The sequence below is a fragment of the Cyprinus carpio genome, chromosome A4 (genome assembly GCF_018340385.1).
Source record: "Cyprinus carpio isolate SPL01 chromosome A4, ASM1834038v1, whole genome shotgun sequence".
Taxonomy (NCBI): Eukaryota; Metazoa; Chordata; class Actinopteri; order Cypriniformes; family Cyprinidae; genus Cyprinus; species Cyprinus carpio.
In genome coordinates, this window is record NC_056575.1 from 33,850,970 (window position 1) to 33,875,608 (window position 24,639).

The following is a 24,639-nucleotide window of genomic DNA, read 5'->3' on the forward strand; positions in this document are numbered from 1 at the left end:
GCAAGTTCGGAGCAAGCCCCTCCATTCCTCAAGCCTACTCTGCTCTGATTGGTCAGCTGGCCAAACCTGTTGTGATTGGCACAGACATGAGTCCTTGAGCCAGTTAGCCAGCGCTACCATTGACAAAGCACCTTTACATAAAACAATAATATAGTCAATCCGTTCTTATAATGACATAAAATACAAAAACACTTATGCAAGCGAATCGTGCCCACAGCTAAAGTTTAGCTGTTAAACTGTGAACACTAGGTGGATACGTTAGCCGAGTGCTAGCGTGACTAACTGATTAAACAATACAGTTTGTAAACCAAAATATGTCTACTGTAATGTTTGAAGAACGACAGACACAAAAAGACGCTTGGTCTTAACTTTTAATCAGAACGCAGAACAGTTGTATTACAGGAGCACCAGCCGAAATCACTCATCTCTCCCGCATTAACCCTGTAACTGCCAGTGCAGCACAATAAACAGCAGTTTCACAATTATTATAAAGTCTGTGTGCTACACTACATTCTTTATTATTAAACAAAGTAATTAGAACAACGTCAGTCTACAATAATCGACATATTCTTAGGTTCACTGCGAATTATCAGAAGTACTTCAGTAAGACAGTAATATCGTGCTTTACCTGGAAACCTAAAGCTGCACAAGGTATACATCACATATTGGCACAAAAAACTTATATTTTGAGCACTCAATTGAAAATGTACACCTAACGTATCAATCGTGCTACTTACAGGTTCGTGGTTCAGAGAGCTTGTTAGTCCAAATTAAGAAGATTAGAAGCCAAGGAAGATAAAAGCCCAGATTAGAGAATCAGTTCTTGATAAAATGACAAGCACACAACAAAAGCTCGAATTGTATTTCTGTGGTATCCTTGAACACTGCGTCTTCTCAACATGATGTAAACGCACTAATAGCAAAAGTGTTTTTGTGGGCAGATCAGACTCTGTTCGTATTTCGCGGGCAGGTGGGGATTATGCAAATGTGGTTCCCCAGTGACGTATACCGGTAACAGACAAATAAGTCGAAAATGTAACGACTCGTAAAGGCGACTCTGAGTCGATTCTCTCTTTTGAGAGACAATATCTTTATTTATCATGCACTTTTTTGATTAACAACTTTGCAGATTGTTTTCATTTAAGGATAGCTACGTTATAAAACTGCAAAAAGAGAGATTTTTCAAAAACCCATATGACCTGCTCTTTAAATGAACTCCGCCCATTTTCTCCATATGTGAATGTTTCCCGCCAAGCATTTGCGGATCTGTGATTGGTGGTCCAGCTATGAAATTACAGCTGGCCAAGCAATAGTAAATCAATGGGAGAGTAATTTCGAATGACAGAAAAATTGACCAATCATATATTTTATCTAAATGGGCGGGCCTTGTTATCACTAACTTTATGACAAGTTCCGCCTGCTTTGGGATCTCTGACGGAAAAAAAAATATACACTTATAAACTAACTAGCTGTTATTCACGTCACGATGGAAGCCACAAAAAAAATGTAAGTGAGGACATTTACTAGTCCACTGTGCCAATAATATTTATTATAAACACTGTTTGTTTGTCTTGAGGTGTATGTCACTAATTTGCTGTAATCGCTGTCATGGTGTATTGTCTTAAACACATTACATTTGTTTAAAAAAAACTTTGTCTTTCTCTTTATCTATTTCTTCCCTTTCTAGTTTGTACTCATTTGAACAATACCTAAAACTTGGTATTACAAGCACTTCCTGTGTCTTTTTGCCTCTTTAAGAAGAATCACTTTATGTATTCCCCAATTGTAAGTTGCTTTGGATAAAAGCATCTGCAAAATGACTAAATGTAAATGTTATTTAAATTTGACAGTTGAGAGAGGCGGCAGCAAGTGGGGGTGGTTTCAGCGCCGCCAAAGTTTGAGAGCAGAGAATATTGCTTATTTTTCCAAGATTTTGATAACTTTTTTATTTACTTGTTTATTTTTTCATCATTTAAATTTTGCTGGGTGGTTAATAACAATTTTTTTCTGTGGTGTGACAAACTCAGAACACATTTTTAGGCTCTCCCCTCACACATGAACATGATCATGTATGAACACAATAACATTCACATTTACGAGGATTAATTAGCTCACAATGACTCACATGAATATTATAAATCGACTAATACATTTGTAAAGCTAGCACGGATGAATTAGCATAGTCACATAATATGTAACACATGGCTTGATAATACAGAGAACAACGAACATCAGAACTCAGTAAACATAATTAGATTAACTCACTAATATAAGATGCACGGGAGCACAATTTACAGCCAATCTGAGGCTGGATAACAGCAATGCTACTCATCTCCAGTGCCCGTGCATATTACAAACTGTTATCAGCAGCAGGGGATGCAACATGCTGCTCTCTTGTGCTGAAGTGCTTCAAAGACTTTAAATATACCTGAGATGGTGCACTCCTATTACTTAAGAATGGGAGAAAGTGAAATAACAATATGGCAGAATAGTCCCACATTTTCAATAAAAGAGCCAATCACCAGTTGATAAAGTCATCACGTCACTGCAGCTGCCATTAGAAACTCCGGTTGCTATAGAAACAGTCAGTGTTCTAAGACACGCGCTAGGACTGCGCATTTGCATTGGCTGGTCTAGTCTGAAAAATAAGCTTTTGTAATGCAATTGGAGCATAAGAAACAACATTTATGAGGCAGTTGTTGTCAGATTCAAATATGAAATTAAATCGTAAGGTTGGTGAAAAAAGATAGGAGCTGCACTTGCATGCAAGAGAAGCATTTCAAAGATAGCTGCCAAGTGAAATGACTTTTCTTAAAGGGACTTTAATTCCACGAACATAAAGAATGGACTTTTGCTCTTGTGGAGACCAGTCTTGCCAGGTGTTGGAAACTTTTTCCTAGACCAGGAGACGTTGGGATATCTTTCATACAGAAGTTACTCTTTATTGAGGACTCGCTGTGTGTCACTGCAGTCATCCAAGTCTAACTAGTCATTGATACATTGTGGTTTATAAACATTTCAAGGGGGAGGGATACATAGAGGTGGAGACAATTTAAACAAAGCATGCAAATGCAGTACAGGAATCAGCCAGACACTGGAATTTTCCCAGCCTTGATCTCATCAGCATAACAAGTGTCATTCAAATGCATAGGTGCTAATCCAATCAGTCTTAAAAAGCCAAATGGCAAGAAAGAGCATAATGACAAAAGGTCATTATCTTAGACACCTAGGCTTCCTGATTTGATCTTTTTTTTTTTACTTCAAAATGTAAAACACAATGTACATAACTTTTTCAGTTTATATAATATTACATTGGAACCTAGATTTTAACATTTTATAAATTTGTTATTCCACACAGGCTACCTTGAAAGAATGAATTCGGGAAGACATGAGAACACAGAACACATCTTTGTGAAAATTGAGCAGATTAATTTATGATAATATTAATTCTGCTACAGTTACTACTGGCAGCTGATATAAACAATTATAATTGATTTTAATTAATTATAATTATTTATATACATTTCGCTTTTGAGCTAATTTGCTACATCCAAGTATTGATAAAATATTCAAATTAAAACAAATAATAACTTATATACCTATATATATTGTTGATTTTTTTTAATTATAATTAATTATATATATATATATATATATATATATATATATATATTACTGAAGCACATGAAAGAGTTACATAATTTATGTCACAGAGGCAGTTGCTGCCCTTCATATTGGAACACCAAAGCCAGTATGTGAACACTCGACTGTGACTTTTGACCTTGTGTCTGCAAACACATATATGAATATTTACATCAGCAATAAACTTCAGCAGATAATTTTGTTAAACTAACACAATACAACAACACAAAGGTGTTTAGCTGTGAAGAGAACCAGGCTGAAAGCTATAATTATTCAGTCCAGTGTGTGTTTGCCTTTAAAACATGAGCCCTGTCATATTCAGTGATTGTTTCCTCAGACATCGCACTATGACTGAAATACATACTGAACGGAACATCAAAACGTGGCCAGAAGTGCAAACTACGCCTCTCGGCTGGATAAAGGTAACCAGCGTCTCACTAATACAGTTGTGATGGATGAAGATCACAATCAAAGTAATATCGACTGCAGTGACATTCAGGAGTTGTACAGTAAGCACGTTTGAGTCTGTTATAATGATGCACCAAACAAACCATTTATGTGTTCTCTCAACACACTGACTTTCTCGGCACATTGTATTTATGCACAGACACATTTCAGTATATTTGTGTTTTTCCCACACACCTTCAGGATAATGGTATGATTTGTCACATGCTGTGTTTAGTAATTCTGAATATATCCGTGTGCTGTAGTAGATTGATACATTCAACTCAAGGTGATTGATTTAGGGTTTTTTGGCATCTCCGTGTGATCCTGATCGGTATCACGACTTGCCTAAAATGTAAACAAGCTCTTTGTTGTTGCACTCTACATACTATACACTGTGAATTTGATATCTTTTTTTTTTTTTACATTTAGTTATTTGGTGTCCTTTTGGAATCTCCAAAAAGAGTGTGATTAATTGTGATTAAAAAATTTTTATTTATTGACAGTCCTTTTATCAGGAGTATCCAAAGTCCAGTAAGGGGAGTGTTATTTGTTGTGATATGAATTTTTTTATTTATTGAGATTGACTATTCAAATATTTGGGGAAGTCGTGGCCTAACGGTTAGAGAGTTTGACTCCTAACCCTAAGATTGTGGGTTTGAGTCTTGGGCCAGCAATACCATGACTGAGGTGTCCTTGAGCAAGGCACCCAACCCTCAACTACTCCCCGGGCGCCGCAGCATAAATGGCTGTCCACTGCTCCGGGTGTGTGTTCACGGTGTGCGTGTGTTCACTGCTGTGTGTGTGCACTTTGGATGGGTTAAATGCAGATCACGAATTCTAAGTATGGGTCACCATACTTGGCTGTATGTCACGTCACTTCATTTTATATGTGACCCACCATGCATCATTTACAAATCTTGCAGTTTTGCAATAATACTAGATTTTACACCAATTATAGCAGTAAACTATGAATTAGTGACTATTAACAGTTGTTAAAGATCACCATGGCCACATAAAAAAAGAACTAGATGAGGAAGGCTGTCGATTTTATGATCACTGGAAATCAGAATATTTTTCACAGAGAATCATAACTGCATTGTTCTCTCTCATTTCCTCTTTACATATTTTTCAATGTCAAGGCTGGCATAAAAGTTGCCTTTCTTCCCTAATGTAGCATACATCCAACTAAAATGGCTTCTGGAACAAGAAAATCTGTTACTCTGTGTCTACACCAGACACAAGCGACATGACACGACTAAAGACAATAGAGCTCATTATAGAACCCATTATAATAGTATTTGTCTATACTGGATGCAGTGCATTTCATGTGACAAATCCCTGATGGTCCCATTCTATTTCTGACAAACTCCAAGTGCTCACGCTGCTTCTGACATTAAAAAGAAATGGTTTGGAATGTTTGCTTTGTCACATCCAGTGTGTCACGCTACGCTGCCGGAAGAAACACGGAGTCGAGAATAATCAAGAGAGTCTTTATTAATCCAACATGGGGTAAATCCAACATGGGACACAGGAGGAAGACACACGTACTGACTTTTAGACCCGACAAACACAGACTGAAAGGACATGGGTTTTAAAGACATGCTAACAAGGGACTAAGGAGACACACCTGGGAACTAATCCAACACACCTGGGAACTAATCAAATCAAGGAAGGACAGAAACTGGGTCACACAGAACATGGGGAATGTAACACATGCAGGGAAAACACAACATTATGAGTCCCGGAAGGTGCGACCTTGCACTGTAGAAACAACAGAGGGAAGTGTGGGTGGAACTTGGGAGGAGGTTCTGGTGGAGGACGGACCTCCGGGAGGGGGCCAGCAGACAGATACCACGGAGGAAGGAGCCAGGGAGGAGACGATGGAGGGAGGAGCAAGGGAGGAGACAGGAGGGACCTGGAGCAGGAGGAGCCCAGCAGGACCCAGGCCACAGCCATAACGGCCCAAGGTGGAGCCGATGGTGGGAGGAGCCATGGAGGAGGAATGGCCGCTGACTCCAGGGGGCTGACCCACTGCGGCGGAGCAGGTGGAGGGAGAGCCGAAGAGCTAGGGTGATGGGGAGGATCCGGAGGTCCTAGATGGAACTGATGGCGCCGGCGACCGACGCAGAGATGTGGATCCGGGAGGCCCCGGTGGAGCCAGGAGGCCGTGGTGGAGCCAGAGCGACGCCAGACCAAGGCAGAGCTGAAGGGATGAGGGAGCCAGGCAGAGCTTGTGGACTGCCAGGCCACAGCGGAGAGGAGGGAGCTAGGAGCCATGGAGGAGCAAACGTGCCGAGATGGAGTCCTGGCCTTGGAGGCAGGAGACTGAGGTGAGGGAGACTCAGAGCACAGCGATGCTGGAGGATGGCAGTCCGTGGAGCTCGCACCACAATGATGGTGGGCTGAGGGCGAGCAGACGACACCGGTGGAGGAGGTAGGAGCGGGTGGGAGGGCGGGCATTTTGAAGGAGCGGCCACAGGAGGGCGCATACTAGGATCTGGCACTGGAGGACACATTCTAGGAGCAGGCACTGGAGCGAGCTCTGGGGCTGGAGCCGACACTGGAGCGAGCTCTGGGGCTGGAGCCGACACTGGAGCGAGCTCTGGGGCTGGAGCCGACACTGGGCTTAACCAGGGATCAGGAGCCCTTCCTGGGCTTAACCCGGGAACAGGAGCCCATCCTGGGCTTAACTCGAGAACAGGAACTGGAGAATTGGAACGGCTGGATGAGGAAACCAAGGACAAAGGAGGGCTGGATGGAACCAGTGGAGACGTCGGAGAGAGGAGAGGGACCAGTTCATCCTCCAGTTCAGATTCCCAGTCTATAAGATACTCCTCATTTTGGCACTCCATAGTCAGCTCACCCTCAGCCGCGATGCAGGGGGCAGAGCATAGCCATCACACCATCCACGGCTTTCTCCCTTGCAGTGGGCACTGTGCAGTGGGGAGATGGTGGGCTGGGCTCTGGGTTCGAAGTGGACCTGGCGAGATCCTCCATCGGGCAGACAGTGAGTGGCGACCCGTTTCTCACCAGAGTCCACTCCACGAAGACGGCGAATTCCTCCGGAGGACCATCTTCGGACGACAATGCTCTGCACTCAGAGTTCAGGCTGGCGTTATAGAATGTGCAGAGCACGTCATCCGGGTAGCTGGTGATGTTAGCTAGCAGTTGGAACTGTCTCGTATGGTCCTCGAGAGAACGTACTTCCTGCTCCAGCAGGAAGAGGAGGAATTCGAGGCGAAGGAGAGGATCCATGGACACAACACTACAGAAAAAAAGGACTGAGGAAAACCGGAAAACAAACGTTGGGTAGACACGCAATTGAAACTTTTTTGGGTCGGGTCTTCTGTCATGCTACGCTGCCGGAAGAAACATGGAGTCGAAAATAATCGAGAGAGTCTTTATTAATTCAACACAGGGGTAAATCCAACATGGAACACAGGAGGAAGACTCACATACTGACTTGTAGACCTGACAAACACAGACTGAAAGGACATGGGTTTTAAAGACAGGCTAACGAGGGACTAAGGAGACACACCTTGGAACAAATCCAACACACCTGGGAACTAATCAAATCAAGCAGGGACAGAAACTTGGTCACACATAACATGGGGAATGGAACACATGCAGGGAAAACATAAAATTATGAGTACAGGGGGGTGTGACACAGTGTATAAACAATGTTTTATGTTAGGTGCCTCCTACTGTAATTAGAGGAAAATCTTGCTTTATTTTAGTAATAACTGCATATTTCATTAACATTTACTTAAGAAATTAATATATTAATTTATAAATTGATAGTGAAGCTGAATATGTGTATATATGTATATGTATATGTATATATATATATATATATATATATATATATATATATATATATATATACACACACAGTAGGTAGACATCCAAAATGGGTAATACCGCCGCATGTACTGCCGCCGCCGCCGCCGCCACCACAGGGCCGCGGCGTTAACTGCAAGTCAGTCGGGTGTTAAAATCATTCGCGAAACTACTGCCAGGTGGCGCAAAGGGACGGATTGCGAAACAGGGTTTCTGCAGGGTTTAATCAGTCAAATTTAAGACTTTTTAAGACCTTTTTATGACCATTATGATTTGAATTTATGACCTACACGAATTACGATAAATAACTTCAGTCATTAAAATTCCTTTCAAAAGTCTTTTTTTATTATTGACTTTCATTGAAAGTAACAAGTTTTATTATTTAAAGAGTAATTCTATTATTTCTTACTCAAGATTAAGAAACTGAAGCCTTCGCCTTCTTTTACTTGAGTATCAAGAACACAGGTACACTTAACAATTGTAACATTGTAAAGTATCACCTTGTCGTCATTCAGGAACCGAACGTGTATGTCCAGCTGTTTCTTCTTGCTTGTGTGTGATTTAAGCTTTCATCAAACATGAGAACATAAGGCCCCGAGACCTTGGAGATGAGGACTTTTTTAATATAATCTGCCAAGCCAAACCGGGTGATGTATGAGGTCTTATCTTTCCTGCACGTAAATGTTTTGGCTATGTCAGAGTCTGGGAACATTGTTCGGAAAAGTTCGGCAATATCCTCGTTCCCGTTGTACGACTGGTGTTTGGTCACAGTATTCAACACCCACAGGTCCTCCGCTTTCAGTGTGGAGGTTGATCCGAAACCACTGTGTGTGGCACTGGATGCGACAGAAACGGAATCCCGCGCTGTACTTGGACCGGGTAACGTTAGTGACGGAGCTGAACAAAACTGACGGATCGCCTGCACCCGCTGCAGGCCTTTTACAGCAACGATATGCTTTTCCGACTTTGCACGCGACTTCAAGGCTTTTATGCCTAAACTAGACAGCTCCAGCGTCTTCTTACACAGAGTGCAATAGGCTTGATACCGATTGTTAGCAACGGGCTTGAGCCAGCTACTAAACACACCGTCTTCGAGCCATAGTTCGTTAAAGGTACATTTTCCCATTGTGCCAGGATGATTTCAATTAAACTAAGCAGTGACTCAGTATGATACAGTATGTTCGGAGTTCGTGCGGGTTTCTGTGAAAGTCCTTCTGACAAGTCTGTATGCTGCCGCATGGACCTTGTAGTTCTGGAACGCTGTGATACCAGTGTGATACCACCCAGATTCCTCATACAGAACTACAACAGGCGAAACAAATGAATGCCATTGCCACCGTGAGCGCATTTTGATGGAAGAACAAATTAATGGACCAGCATATCAATTTAAGATGTGGCTAAATGTTTTTTATGACCTTGTATGGAAAATCCGGACGTTTTTTATGACTTATTGTGGGGGACTTTAATATGCATGTGGACCGAAGTGACTCTGCGGTTGCCAAGGAATTTTTATCGCTTCTTGACTGTCTTGACTTCTCACAGTTGGTAACAGGCCCAACTCATTGTAAAGGCCATACCCTGGATCTTGTGATATCAAATGGTTCATTTGTATCACAGTTATCATCTGTTGACATTGGATTGTCTGATCATTCAGCTGTTTTCTTTAATTTGGAGATGCATCTTTCAAGTGTGCCTACAAAACGAACTGCAACATTCCGGAAGTGGAAGTCTATTGATCAAACAGTTTTTTCTAATTCTGTTGTATCCACTCTAAGTGACCAGCATTCAACATCTTTGGAGGAGAAAGTTTCACAGTTTAATAATGCACTTGTTACTAATCTTGACTCTTATGCTCCTCTAAGGTCACGTCAGATTACTTCAGCCCGCACTGCTCCTTGGTATAATGATAATTTGCGCACTAGGAAGGCTGCATGTCGTAAAATGGAGCGTAAATGGCGTCTTACTGGCTTGAATGGTCATTATTTGGCTTGGAAGGATCTTCTGGGGTGACTACAGAGCATTAATTGAGACTGAAAGATCCTCTTATTTTTCTCAGATTATTGAAAACAATCAAGGAAACCCTAGACATTTGTTTCAAACTATAAATAGACTGCTTAAAGTTGATGCTGCCACCACCTTGCCTGTTTCTCAACAGCTATGTGATTCTTTTCTTAAATTTTTTAACTCTAAAATTGATAGTGTTCGCAAACAAATTTTCTGTTGCATCTGCTCCCACTGTCTCACTTCTCTGTTCGTCTGGGTTTACTGGGTTTTCCTCTCACTAATTTTCCACATCTTGATTCTGAGGGTCTCAAAAGGGAGGTATCAAGCATGAAATCTACCACTTGCTTGCTTGATCCCATTCCCTCAAGTTTATTTAAATCTTGCTTCGATGTTTTGAGCCCTATTGTCCTTAGTATTATGAATGATTCATTGCAGATGGGGGAGGTTCCAGCAGCATTAAAGATTGCTGCTGTAACCCCAGTACCAAAAAGAGAAAATACTACTCTGGAGGATTTAAATATTTTCGACCTATCTCCAACCTTCCGTTCATGGCAAAAATACTTGAGCGTGTTGTTGCCTTTCATCTACGTAACCATCTTGCAATTAATAACCTGTTTGATCCTCTTCAGTCAGGTTTTCGTAAATTCCACAGTACTGAAACGGCTTTGGTCAGAGTTACCAATGATTTGTTGATGGCTTCTGACTCTGGGGTAATTTCCATTCTCATCCTTCTTGATTTAAGAGCAGCTTTTGATACTGTGGATCATAGTCTATTACTCGCCCGCCTTGAACAAGATTTTGGTGTGTCGGGGACAGCTTTGAAGTGGTTTAAATCTTATTTTACTGACCGTTCTCAGTTCGTTTCCATGGGCGGTTTCAGGTCTGAGATTAGCCCTGTTTTTTACTGGGGTTCCTCAGGGCTCAGTCCTGGGCCCTCTGCTTTTTAATATTTATCTGGCACCACTTGGACAGTTGTTGCGATCGCTTGGCCTCTATCATCACTTTTATGCTGATGATACGCAGATTTATTTACACTCAAAGTCTGGTGAACATCTTGATGTTGATTTTCTGTCCGGCTGTGTTTCTGAGATAAAGGAATGGATGAGTACAAATTTTTTGTGTCTGAATAGTGGTAAAACTGAAGTTATGCTTATTGGTTCCCGTCATCAAATTTCAAAAGCTGGTTTGTTATCCTTAACTATTGATGGCTCTGTCTTTGGCTACTCAAGCTAAAGTGAGGAATCTTGGAGTTATTATTTTGATACCAGGCTTTCATTTGATTCTTTTGTCCAGAGTACAGTTAAATCATCCTTTTTTTCACCTCAGAAATATAGCTAGATTACGTCCTATGCTAAATTTCTCAGTAGCTGAAAAGCTAATGAATTCCTTTGTCATCTCTAGGATAGATTACTGTAACGCCCTTCTAGCCGGAGTCTCTAAATCCACACTTAACAAACAACAATATGTACAAAACTCGGCCGCTAGGATATTGACTGGGTCCAGGGTATGCAATCACATCACTCCAGTCTTGGAGTCCTTACACTGGCTTCCAGTCCGATTCAGAGTAGATTTTAAAATTATGATGCTGACATATAAAGCATTGCATAGCTTGGCCCCTTATTATTTATCTGAGTTGTTAACTTCCTATACCCCAACTCGGAGACTGCGTTCTTCACAATCCAACTTGTTGGTTGTTCCTCAAACACGCTTACGATCTATGGGTGACAGGGCCTTTTCTTCATATGCTCCTGTCCTTTGGAATTCTCTGCCTCCTGATCTTAGGGATGCACAGGGCTACGACATTTTTAAAGGTAGACTTAAGACTTATTTTTTTAAATTAGCATTTGATTGTTGATGTTACTTTTATTGTTTGAGCTTTGTATTGCTTGTTGTGTACAGCGCTTTGAGAAGTTGCCTTTAAAGGCGCTTTATAAAATAAAGTTTATTATTATTATTATTATTATTTTTGAGAGGTTTAATTTATTGTTGTTTTATTTATGACTTTTTATGACTTTTTATGACCCTGCGGAAACCCTGGCGAAATGAATGTAATTGTAAAATGAAAGGAAGACGTAAAACAGCAATAACATTATAATATACATTATAACATCCTTAAAAGCCATTAAAAAATAGGATAGTCTTAGGCTACAGTCTACTCATCAAAAATGTAAAGAAAGACCTTATATACGGATTAAAAGTTTTATATTAGTAAATGTTTTTGTATTTTGTATTAGTAAATGTTACATTTACGTTTTACACTGCATGAAAAGAGCTGTATACGGACAAATACGGGATGGGAAATCTCTGCTAAACTGTAGGTTTGCCAGATAAATGAGGCAGAGTGCTTGGAAAGGTAAAACACAGAAGTAAACTTGTGAAACATCCAGAAACCATACGTATGTGGATGTATATAGGAACTGGTGGAAGTTTCCAGGAATCCTTACAGCTGGTTGTGAGGAGGGGTGGGGTGTGAGGTGTGAAGGGCTTTTTATATGTAAATGACCCCCAGGTAGAGGTGCCTTCTCTGTTTTCAGAGCTGGGGGGGGGGGGGGGGGGTAACAATGTCTCGTAAAGAGAGCACATACAGTATTGTGGAACATAAAAACTGTGTTTGCTACATACGTTTATTATTAATATAATTTAATTAGTCTATTTAAGAAACTTAGCATCATTCAAATTAACTGAAATTCAATGGACACATTTACCATTTTAATATGTGAAAATTATGTCTCTGACTTTTCATGTTTAATTTAGTCTAGAGGAATGCAACAAATGTTATTTCAGAATATATATTTCCAACACTTTGAAAAAACATGTCTCCAACTGCCGTATGTCAGTATGTTGTGCATGTATCTCTCAATGCTGCATTCATTGTATAAAAGAAGCAGTTCAAATGAGACATTTTGTTTCAAAAACATCATGTAACACATTTTGCTAGCTAGGATGTTGATAAATTCAGTACCATATTCATAAGTCAGTGAAATTTAAAGCTGCTTGTTTTTGCTGATGTCTCATGATTTGAAGTTCACTGTTTCTATTGTTATTATGATTCTACCCTAACATTTCATTAAATCTTTTAAAATAGAAACAAAGAAAATCAATAGACAGGTCCATAATCTAAAAGTCTTTCACATGTGAATGCAAAACATGTTGGGTGATACAGACTGACAAACTCGGGTAAAAATATCTGCAGATACCTGTCAGCTACTGTACTTCTAGTCCAGAGGTGCCAAAACTAGGGCACGCAGGCCAAAGTTGGTCTTTTATAATATATCCGTGTCACATTTGACCCTGGGCCACAAAACATAAGTAAAACTCATAAGTAGCACATGTAGGTTATATTTGTAGCATTAGCAATAGCCAACAATACATTAAATGGATCAAAATAATTGATTTTTCTGTTGTTAAAAAATATTAGGACATTAAAAAAGTTCCATAAAAATAATAGTAATGTAAATATATTTATTGGTGTTTGTGTGAAGATCACTACATTTATCAAAAATATATTTATCATTAGTAGCCTAATATCTTGTTGCTAAGGACTTCATTTGGACAACTGGGGATTTTCTCAATATTTTTTATTTTTTGCCGTTTTTTATTGTTGTATCTCTGCCAAATATTTATAAAGTAAAACTCCAAAAAAAAAAAAAAAATGTACCCATATGACTGGTTATGTGGTCCAGGGACACATATTATAAATTTTATGTAAGTTTAATTGCTATATCAAAATAACTTATGGTATATCATATCAAGCGACACAGCCAAGCGACATTTTTTTGTGACGATAAAAATTGGCATGTGAAACAAAATTGTTGCAGTGATCACAAAACTGCCATGCTCTCTTTCTTCTCACTAAATCCACTGACGACCTCAAACGCTCTTCCATGATGACATGCAACATATCAGACAGTATCATTTTCCTACAGATATAAATACAAAACATATGGAAGCGGTGGGCAGGGTGTTGCGGAAAGCATCCAATGGGGAAGGTTGTGTTTGTAAAGTATCCACTCATAACAGAGTTCCGGCCATTATGTCGGTGACGTAAGGGAATGCAACCAATGACATTACAGTATCATTTTGCGCGAACACAATTTAAATTATCGGCATTGTGTACGGAAGTCATTTTTTGTGAATTGCGACTTGGTGAAACTGACTATTGTTTGTGATGGCGTGTAAAAGAAACCTGAGTTTTACTACTCCCGTGAGTAATAGGGCTTTGCAACCAGCAGCAAGCCCACTGAGCATAAATGATTTAATGAAACAGCTGATCTCCGGTCAGAACGCTTTGTCTCGTCAGCTTGAGGGTTTGATGGAGAAGCAAGCTGCAAACACTGTTCTTCTCGAAGATGCTATCCAGCGTCTTTGTGCTCTTGAGCGAAAGTTTGACGAGCAAAGACTGCAAGAGGAACAAAGACCGTGGGAAGAGCCATTACATAAAAGGATAAAGAGGGCGCACAACGTGGGCATTGCGGTAAGTTGAGTTTTATTTTAGCGGACAATATAGTAGTAAAGATATGTATAATAAAGGCTAGATGTTTGGCCCGCACCGCATTTGGTGGCCATCTTACCACGGGGAGCTCTATTATTTTTTGACCCTTTCGTTGTTGTAGTTGTCCGGCCTTTTAACAGTTTGTCACGTCTGCAAGTTACACAACGTCGTTTGAAAACTTTTGTTTCCAGCCAATGTAACGTTATGTGTGCATGTATTAAAGCGTTTTTCATTCAATGTTACAGGAAGCTGTAAGGCGCCTTCACAATTCGGAAAACAACCCACATAAATATGATCCACAAACTGGGTAAGACTGCTGTTTTTCTGCTATGTTTATTTGGCCTTTGTGGGCCATGCTGTTTATGGGGTTTTACATATTCCTTTTAAATGTATTTAATGACACACTTCTCTCTTTCCACACAGAATAAGTTTGCCTCGTAACCAAGCAGTCATGACTTATCAGCTAGAGGAATTGAAAACAACTTTTGCAGATGCAGACCCTGAGTGTATACAAGGTAATTTTAAAATGTTTGTTTAACAATTTTAATGTCCATAATTTTTAGTCTCTTATATTTTGTCCATCTTATGATTTCAATAGTGTAGTTTCTGTCACTTATCTGAATTTTCTTTTATTAAGCGTGTTGCAAGACATACTTTGAAACACTTCGGAGAAAGTACAATTTGTCTCAGCCAGAAAAGTCCCAGCTAAGAGATGCCATTAAAACAGGAGCTAAAAACCGACAAAGGAAAAGACGGGTAAGTGTAGAAATTCATCAACTTGTCTTTAAAGGGATAGTTCACCCCAAATTGAAAATTCTGTTATTTTCTTCTGATAACCACAAAAGAAAATATTTTTAGGAATGTTTGAAATCAAACTGATCATGAGCTCCAATCACTTCCATAGTATTTTTATTTTCTACTTTAAAGTCAATGGGGCTCATGATTGGTTGGATTATAAACATTCCATCTTTTGTGGTTATCAGAACAAAGACATTTACAGGTTTGTAACAACATGAGAGTGAGTACATTGACAGAATTTTCATTTTCGAGTGAACTATTCCTTTAAGTTTGATACATTTCTGGGTGTTTTTAGTGGTTAACACATTGTGTGTTTTGCAGTTGCTGGATTCCAGGTCCAAGGTTGTTCAAACCGATGCAGAGTGAGAGCTTTGGCAGACTGCAACTGTGGAGCTGATGTCTGACGAGGAGGATGCCATTGTTGATGGAAGGCCAGTGTGGATTGTGAGGTCTCCATCTCACAGGAACCCACAATTGTCAGAACTTTGTGAGGAGCTTCAGCGCAGATTGGAGGCAGACATGCGCTACACTCGCTACTTGCATCATCAGCGTGTTAAGGCTGATGGAAATGGACATTATGGACCTTCCTTTCTTCAACTTTAACTAAACTGCACTGGTTTTAATAATTGCACCACAAACTGCACATTTTCACTTATTCTCTTCTATTTTATCTTATTCTTTGTATACTTATTAGGTTAGATTTATTTAGTTTCATATTCTGCAACTTATTTTCTTTTAATATTGTTTGTGTTTGCTGTGTTTGGTTACATTTTAAATACTTTGTGCTGTGTGTACATATTAAGTAGTTTATTTAGTTTTATATTCTGTAACTGTTATAATATTGCTTGTGTTTAGTAAAATTTTATAAAAGTACTTTGCTTTGTGTACATATTATTTAGTTTTATATTCTCTAACTGTTATAATATTGCTTGTTTGGTTAAATTTTATAAAAGTACTTTTTCCCCTGTACAGTTCCTATAGTTTTATTTATATATTCAATGCTTTATTTATATATTTAATGGTTTAAGTGTTTTGGTTTAATTTTAATAAAAAGAAATTCTGAATCCATTCTGTTTTCCATTTTTGAGGGGGTTGGGTTGTATAGTGGGTGGGGTGGTTATGGTTTATTAACATAGCTGGCCAAAACCAATCAAGTCACTATGCTATGAGGGCTTGGGTTGGGCTAAATGAAAACCGTGACCAATCAAATACTAGTATCAGGAAATTGACAGGTCACTGTCCCAATAGTTGTCAGGGTTTGGGGTGTGTTTTTTTTTAAAACAACCAATCAATGTTGAAAAAAACACCAATAAGGACAGCAGAGGTGTGTCAAGGTGTGAAGTGAAAGGGCTCTTGAGGTGTGAAAATGTCTCCTGAAAACATTCTTCAGGGGATTACTTGCCATGGCAACAAATGGCTGCATATACCACGGGAATATCCCTTCAGCAAGATACATCCGAATTGGTATCATTACGGGAGTTTCCTAACTTGGTGGAATTAGAAGTTTACCCTCAGTGGAACTAGTAGATACTTCCGAAAATCAGTGGAGTATACAGGAGTTTCCTAGTACGGATACACCTCTTTTCATGCAGTGTAGTGATTTTCTCAATGTTACCCAGAAAACAGGATACAGGTTTAAATCATTTGAAATACTTATGCTTAATGTTACACTGTCAGATATGCAAAAGAAATCTATTGTATCTCTTTCTCTGGCTACTGTGTATAGACCACCAGGGCCATATACAGAATTCCTAAAAGAATTTGGAGATTTCCTCTCAGACCTGTTGGTTACCGCTGATAAAGTGCTAATTTTCGGAGATTTTAGCATTCATGTTGATAATACAAATGATGCATTAGGACTTGCGTTTACTAACTTATTAAACTGTTTTGGAGTAAAGCAAAATGTCACCGGGCCCACTCATCGTTTTAATAATACGCTAGATTTAATTATATCGCATGGCATCGATCTTACTGACATAGATATCGTACCTCAAAGTGATGATGTTACTGACCATTTCCTTGTATCGTGCATTTTGCGTATTGATGACAATAACTATATAGCTTCGCGTTATCGTCCGGGCAGAACTATTGTTCCAGCCACCAAAGACAGATTCGCAAATAACCTGCCTGACTTATCTCAACTGCTCTGTATACCCATAAATACGCTTGAACTAGACAAAATGACTGGCAACATGGGCACTATCTTCTCTAATACATTAGAAGCTGTTGCCCCCATCAAATTGAAAAAGGTTAGAGAAAAACGTACTGTGCCATGGTACAGCAGTAATACCCACGCTCTCAAGAAAGAAACTCGTAGTCTTGAGTGCAAATGGAGAAAAACGAACTTGGAAGTTTTTAGAATTGCGTGGAAAAACAGTATGTCCAGCTATAGACAGGCTCTAAAAACTGCCAGGGCCCGAGCATATCCACAAACTCATAGAAAACAACCAAAACAATCCAAGGTTTTTAGTTAGCACAGTGGCTAGATTAACAAATAACCATACGCCACCCGATCTAAATATTCCCTCAGAGTTAAATAGTAATGACTTTATGAATTTCTTCACTGATAAAATAGATAACATCAGAAATACAATAACAAATATAGATTCCTCATAATATAGTTATTTTGTTTTATAAATCGCACCCAAAGATAAACTGCAGTGCTTTACAACTATAGGACAGGAACAGCTAAATAAACTTATCACTGCATCTAAACCAACAACATGTTTATTAGATCCTGTACCCACTAAATTACTGAAAGAGTTGTTACCTGTAGCAGAAAAACCGCTTCTCAATATTATTAACTCGTCGTTATCTTTAGGTCACGTCCCAAAACCATTCAAGCTGGCGGTTATTAAGCCTCTTATTAAGAAACCACAACTAGATCCTGGTGAACTGGCAAATTGCAGACCCATTTCAAATCTTCCCTTTATGTCTAACATTTTAGAAAAAGTTGTGTATGCTCAATTGTGCTCCTACCTGCAAAAAAATGATCTCTATGAAGAATTTCAGTCGGGTTTCAGGCCCCATCATAGCACAGAAACTGCACTTGTTAAAATTACAAATGACTTGCTTCTTGCATCAGACCAAGGCTGCATCTCATTGCTAGTTTTACTTGATCTTAGTGCTCCGTTCGACACCATAGATCACGACATACTCATAGATAGATTACAAAACTATACAGGTATCCAAGGGCAGGCTTTAAGATGGTTTTAGATCCTACCTGTCCGATCGCTACCACTTTGTTTATCTAAATGGGGAGTCATCTCATTTATCACCAGTAAAATATGGAGTGCCACAAGGATCTGTCCTAGGTCCTCTGCTATTTTCAATATACATATTTTGCCCCTTGGTAATATCATTAGAAAATACGGGATTAGTTTCCACTGTTATGCTGATGATACTCAACTATATATCTCAACAAGACCAGGTGAAACTTCTAAATTATCTAAGCTAACAGAGTGTGTTAAAAATGTAAAAGATTGGATGACCAATAAATTTTCTCCTATTAAATTCAGATTAGACAGAGATATTACTTATTGGACCAGAAAACATTACACAGAATCTTGTAGATTACAATTTGCAATTAGACGGATGTACTGTTACTTCCTCTACAGTCAAAAATCTGGGTGTTATATTAGACAGTAACTTGTCTTTTGAAAATCATATTTCCCATGTTACAAAAAACAGCATTCTTCCATCTTAGAAACATTGCCAAGCTACGAAACATGTTACCTGGTTTCTGATGCAGAAAAGCTAGTTCATGCATTCTTGACCTCTAGACTGGACTATTGTAATGCACTTCTAGGTGGTTGTCCTGCATCCTCAATAAACAAGCTATAGGTAGTCCAAAATGCAGCGGCTAGAGTCCTTACCAGGTCAAAGAAAATATGATCATATTACCCCAATTTTACAGTCTCTGCACTGGCTACGTATTAATTTCCGTATCAGTTACAAAATATTATTACTTACTTATAAGGCCCTTAATGGCTTAGCTCCTGCGTACCTAACTAGTCTTCTACCACACTACAACCCATCACGCTCCCTAAGGTCACAAAACGCTGGACTTTTGATAGTACCTAGGATAGCAAAGTCCACTAAAGGAGGTAGAGCTTTTTCGCATTTGGCTCCCAAACTCTGGAATAGCCTTCCTGATAATGTTCGGGGTTCAGACACACTTTCTCTGTTCAAATCTAGATTAAAAACACACCTTTTTGGCCAAGCATTCAAATAATGCATCTTATAATTTTGGACTGCAGTTATATCTGATCAAATGCGCATTATTATTCTTTAACTTGGGTTAAAATAATTAATTTTACTTGGCTGGAACAGCATCTACGCTAATTATGTCTCTATTTGTTTCTCTGCTTTGCCACGGGATGTAACTAGGATTTACAAAAGCTCCAGTCTGGATCCAGAACACCTGAGAAGAGATGATGCCAACCCCTCAGAGGACCTCAGATGATGCTAACCCAGAGACAACATACAGAACTACCACATTTTGCTCTAAGTTTGATTGCATAATTGCTGTTAATAGTGTTAATCGTCTGTTTATTTACGTCTTTTATTGATTTTTCTGAACATTTCTGCCGTATACACATGAACTGACAGTCACCACTGATAAGCTACTACTAAATATTGTAGAAACTGAATTTTCTGTAAAGTTGCTTTGCAATGATTTGTATCGTAAAAAGCGCTATACAAATAAACTTGAATTGAATTGAATTAAACCTGGTAAATTTTGTAATTACTGGTTTTTGGTTACAAATGCTGTAGTAAAAATAATGAAATAATCATGAATCTAATGCTCATAATTAGATAAAATTATCTGAAATAAAAATACTTGTATATTTAATCTGTTCACTGAAAATATAAATAAATGTGCAACTGTTATTGAGAGCGGTATTTGTTTTTGAAGAATATTTTTTGTTTTTTGAGGAACTGGTTAGTTCTTAAATTTAATACAGGCTAACATATTATATATATATTATTAAACCATAGATCTAGAATAAAGAATGCATTGTGGCCTACTGTTATTAAATATATAAATATCAGTAGGCCACTGTGTGTGTGTGTGTGTGTGTATATATATATATATATATATATATATATATATATATATAACTAGCCTATACATTTAAATGAGGGATGAATTCGATCAACAACAAAAAATAGATTTTTTCAGTCATGTTTTATTTTTTGTTGTATTTGATTATTGTCATCATTTGTAAGTTGCTTGTTACTTTGGATAAAAGACTATATATATATATATATATATATATATATATATATATATATATATATATATATATATATATACACACATGTATGTATTTATGTATGTGTATATATATATATGTGTGTGTGTGCATCTGGATGTTTCACTTTGGATTTTTTTTTTTATTTTTATTTATATTTATATACTTAAAATGCATCTGGATGTTTTAAAGTCTGCTTTATTGACAATTCTTCCACATGTTCAGCACATACATACAGAGAATTTAAACTGCGTTACTCTCAGACCCTTGGTGCATACAGATAACACTAACAGTAGAACTAGGGTTGCCAACTTTGTCACTATGAAATGAGGGACAAAAGGTGGGCTGGTTTTGTGCGAAAAATACAGTGTATGATTTTTTGAGCCATTTGTCATAATGATAGCTAATTTAAAGGAATAGTTCACCCAAAAATGAAAATTCTGTCATCGTTCACTCACCCTCAAGTTGTTCCAAACCTGTATGAGTTTCTTTGTTCTGCTGAACACAAAGGAAGATATTTGGAAGAATGTTTGTAACCAAACAGATCTCGGTCCCCATTGAATTCCATAGTATATATTTTTTCCTAAAAAACTCATACAGGTTTGGAACAACTTGAGGGTGAGTAAACGATGACAGAATTTTCATTTTTGGGTGAACTATCCCTTTAATAAAATATTAATACATAACTCTCATGCCTTGGCAACGTACAGTAGGTTTAATAATAGTTTGTTCATTTACAGCAGCATTAACACAGACAAATAGTAAATGTAATAGGTAATGGTTCAATTAAAGGACTGAGACAAAACACTTGTGACTCCTGCACTGTAGGTTAGAAAAATTCACGTTAATCTTGCATGTGACAAACTAAAAATAACATAGCTTATGTATGCTGTAGTTTTGCTTGGAATCAAATAGCAAACTCAGAACATGCAACCTCTGTGCACAAAAACAGTGGTGGGGAATAAATTCTAAACATTCTTATTCACTCAAAAACTATATATAAGTTGGAAAACAAAACTTGACAAAATAAAACATTTAAGTGCAAAGGAAGAAAAGAGGGGCATGCCTCTGCTAACCAAGGTCTACCTACTTTTTCCATGGATTTTTTGGCTACCCTTGACCGATTCAAGCAGTCTTTTGTCCTTTTGTGCAGCCAGAGAAAAGTCCTTACATGACAGGTCACATTTCACAGTTATTTGAAGTTCATTTTTGATGAGCTCTGTGCTGCATCTGTTTCTTGAGTTTGACCATTTAATGTTTATCAGAGAGAAAATCCTCTCTACAAAGGCATTTGAGCCTGGCACACTGAGGACGAATGAAACAATCCTGAACATGTTGATCAAGTTGGCTTTCCCTAGAGTTTGGAAAACTGTGACCCACTTCTCACTGGTGGATTTTGTGGTATCCTGTCTGGCTTTCTTTATTTCTTCCTTACTAGCACAAAACTCTTCATAGAGTTGGTCCATACTCACGGTCTCTGTCATTTTGAGGGCAACCACCACCTGCTCCAGGTCAGTGAAGGAAAGCTCCTTATGTAGGCCGATTGGTTTCAGTTTCATCATTACATTTTCTGATGAGAAATCAAACCATTTGTCAATATATGCAATGACAGAGTCATAAAACTTCAGAAAGTCATTTTTTGCTTTGATCTCTGTGCTGCTGACACTTGTTTGTCCATCAGCTGCTTGGTCTGGTATCCAAAAAAGAGCTGTCTTCTTTCCGCTGAAGCATCTTCACTTTGAATTTTTCCCACCTCCTCGTAAACATCTGTGATGCAGAGATTCGTTTCCTCCAGCTTTCTAATAAGTGTGTCAAACACACACCCCACGTTGTGGAAAAAGCACAGATAAATCTCAGCAGCTGCAGTTTTTTCCTTGGTCCTCAAAAGTCCTCCTCAGTGCCAACGGACAGGTCTCCCAAGGGACCTGAAGTATGAGTTGAGAGCTGGCCAGCTCTGCAGGAGACGATCAACAGCTGGATGAAGAGACAACCATCGCGTGCAAACATGACGCAGAATTTCACGCCACTCAATGTCAACAAAGGCAAAAAATGCACGCAGTTCCTCTCTTCTGGAAGCAGATACTGAGAAGTGGCTGTAGATCTTTAAAACAAGTGACTCAATGTCCACTGAGAGCTGATCACAGGCGTGCTTGCAGGTGTTATGAGCTATATGAGCCGGGCAATTAGCTTTCAAAATGCGACTGTTGGCACTGCTCAATAACTGGTAAACAGAGTGGTGTTTTCCAAAGTTAACATTCGCATTATCTGCCGCATAGGCTGTGATGTGTTTTATGTCCAGTTCATACATTTTCAGGCAGTTCATCAGAGCTCGATGAATACCATTTGCAGTTTCATCATTATCTTCGTAAAAGTCAAGTAACTTGCACTGCACTCCATCAGAGACAGAAAAATATCTCACGCACACTGGAAACATTTTTTCTGTTTCCCTTGTTTGAGGCATCGGTGGCAACAGAGTAAAACACAGGCTCACCTTCAGATGGAGATAGATCATTCAGGATATCCCGCACAGTCTTTGGTCCTAAAACATTCATTGTGATCATCTCTGCTTTCGTTCTCCCCAAGTGCATCTTCTTCACAACATTTGAGTCATGAAACAAAGCACCGTTTAGCTTAAACACAGACAGTCGTTGCTGTTATAGCTGAGTCCATGTTTTGACGGTGTGATACACGTATGAGGCTTCACTTGCCGCTATTTTTGTCAGGTTTCCCACAGTAGTTACCCCCGAAGAATCCATAGATATTGCTTGCACCTTTAGCTAGTGTGGCCTTCTTGTGCATTTCTGTGGAAGCATGTTTAGTCAAGTCATTCTCACCTCCATGGGCAACTGAAAAATTCCCTGCGACATAAACTACAGAAGGCTTTTGTTGAGTCACCGCTGACGGGCTTAATCCATATATTTTTTACTTCCCAATTTTTATTGTAGCTGCACAGTCTTTTCTTTTTTGCAGGTTTATCCATATTTGCAGTTTTACCCACATGCCAAATTGATTATCGACTTTGTGTTTGTGTGTGTGTGGTTGATTTTGTGGATTTGTGTGTTTTTGTGTTGTGCGTGAGAGGAGGGGGGCTGTGATTGGATGATGATGATAGGTCAGGTATGAGGTGTCGTGTGTGTGTTGCCGTGTTGGTGATCATTCTCAAGTGTCGTGATCAGCACTGCTGTTGTATCAGTGGTTAGATCAGCGGAGTAGTAAAAAAACGGGACAAGTGAGGTCCCGTACGGGACAAATCAATTAGGCTCAAAATGCGGGACGTCCCGCCTAATTCGGGACAGTTGGCAACCCTAAGTAGAACATTAAATACAGATAAAAAAATATATAATATACAACTATACAAATAAGGACTTGTAAAAAATAAATAAATAAAGCAGAAGAGGGGACTCAGGTTCAGAGGGGAGGGGGAGAAGGGGGGGCAAGTTCGAGTTCAGCTTCCTGACAGCCTGATGGATGAAGCTGTCCTTCAGTCTGCTGGTCCTGGCCTGGAGACTCCGCAGTCTCCTCCCTGATGGCAGCAGACTGAAGAAGCTGTGTGACGGGTGGTGGGAATCACCTGCAATGCAGAGGGCTTTACGGGCTTTACAGGCTCCTTAAATGTCCTGGAGGGAGGGGAGGGAGACACCAACGATCTTCTCAGCTGCTCTCACTATGCATTGAAGAGTCTTCCGGCAGGACGCGTTGCAGGCGCCATACCACACAGTGATGCAGCTGGTCAGAATGCTCTCGATGGTGCCTCTGTAGAAGGTGCACATTATTATATATATATGTATGTGTGTGTGTGTGTGTGTGTGTGCTTGCCAGCGGTGTAACAACTCTGCAGAGCAAAATGAATAAAACATTAAACATTCGACAAAGCTCAAATAAAAATTTTGTCTGTCATTATTTTTAAAACGTTCAATGTTCACACTTCAGAGTTTAGCCTAATATTCAGTAACACAGGGACAAACCAATAAATATTTTCCTCTCACGCGCAGATCTCCGATTCCTCTGACCAAGTTTCAACCAGGTTTCAACCTATATCAGACGTTATGATTTAGATCAGATGCCTCGGCTGTGTCGGTTGAAAAGCCAACGTGATTTCAACGCTGAATCGATGTTTTATTTTCGGTGTAAGAACGTTCTGATGTACCGACCGATTAA

General features: G+C 39.1%; 2 protein-coding genes across 4 annotated transcripts in view; one reads left to right on the forward strand and one right to left on the reverse strand.

The window, feature by feature from the left end:
- Positions 1 to 24,639, reverse strand: part of LOC109062990 (gastrula zinc finger protein XlCGF7.1-like) — a 972,510-nt gene that overhangs the window by 19,419 nt on the left and 928,452 nt on the right. The window lies entirely within an intron of this gene.
- LOC109051613 lies at positions 14,043 to 15,746 on the forward strand. 2 transcript variants are annotated; one of them, XM_042745621.1, is made up of 5 exons: positions 14,043 to 14,407; positions 14,671 to 14,732; positions 14,849 to 14,940; positions 15,063 to 15,181; positions 15,545 to 15,746. In XM_042745621.1, exons 1-5 carry the CDS (start codon positions 14,102 to 14,104, stop codon positions 15,587 to 15,589), a joined length of 624 nt encoding a protein of 207 aa, XP_042601555.1. In that variant the 5' UTR covers positions 14,043 to 14,101; the 3' UTR covers positions 15,590 to 15,746. The 2 variants fall into 2 exon arrangements, with proteins under 2 accessions (XP_042601555.1, XP_042601546.1); XM_042745612.1 differs by lacking the exon at positions 15,545 to 15,746 and having other exon boundaries at positions 15,063 to 15,324.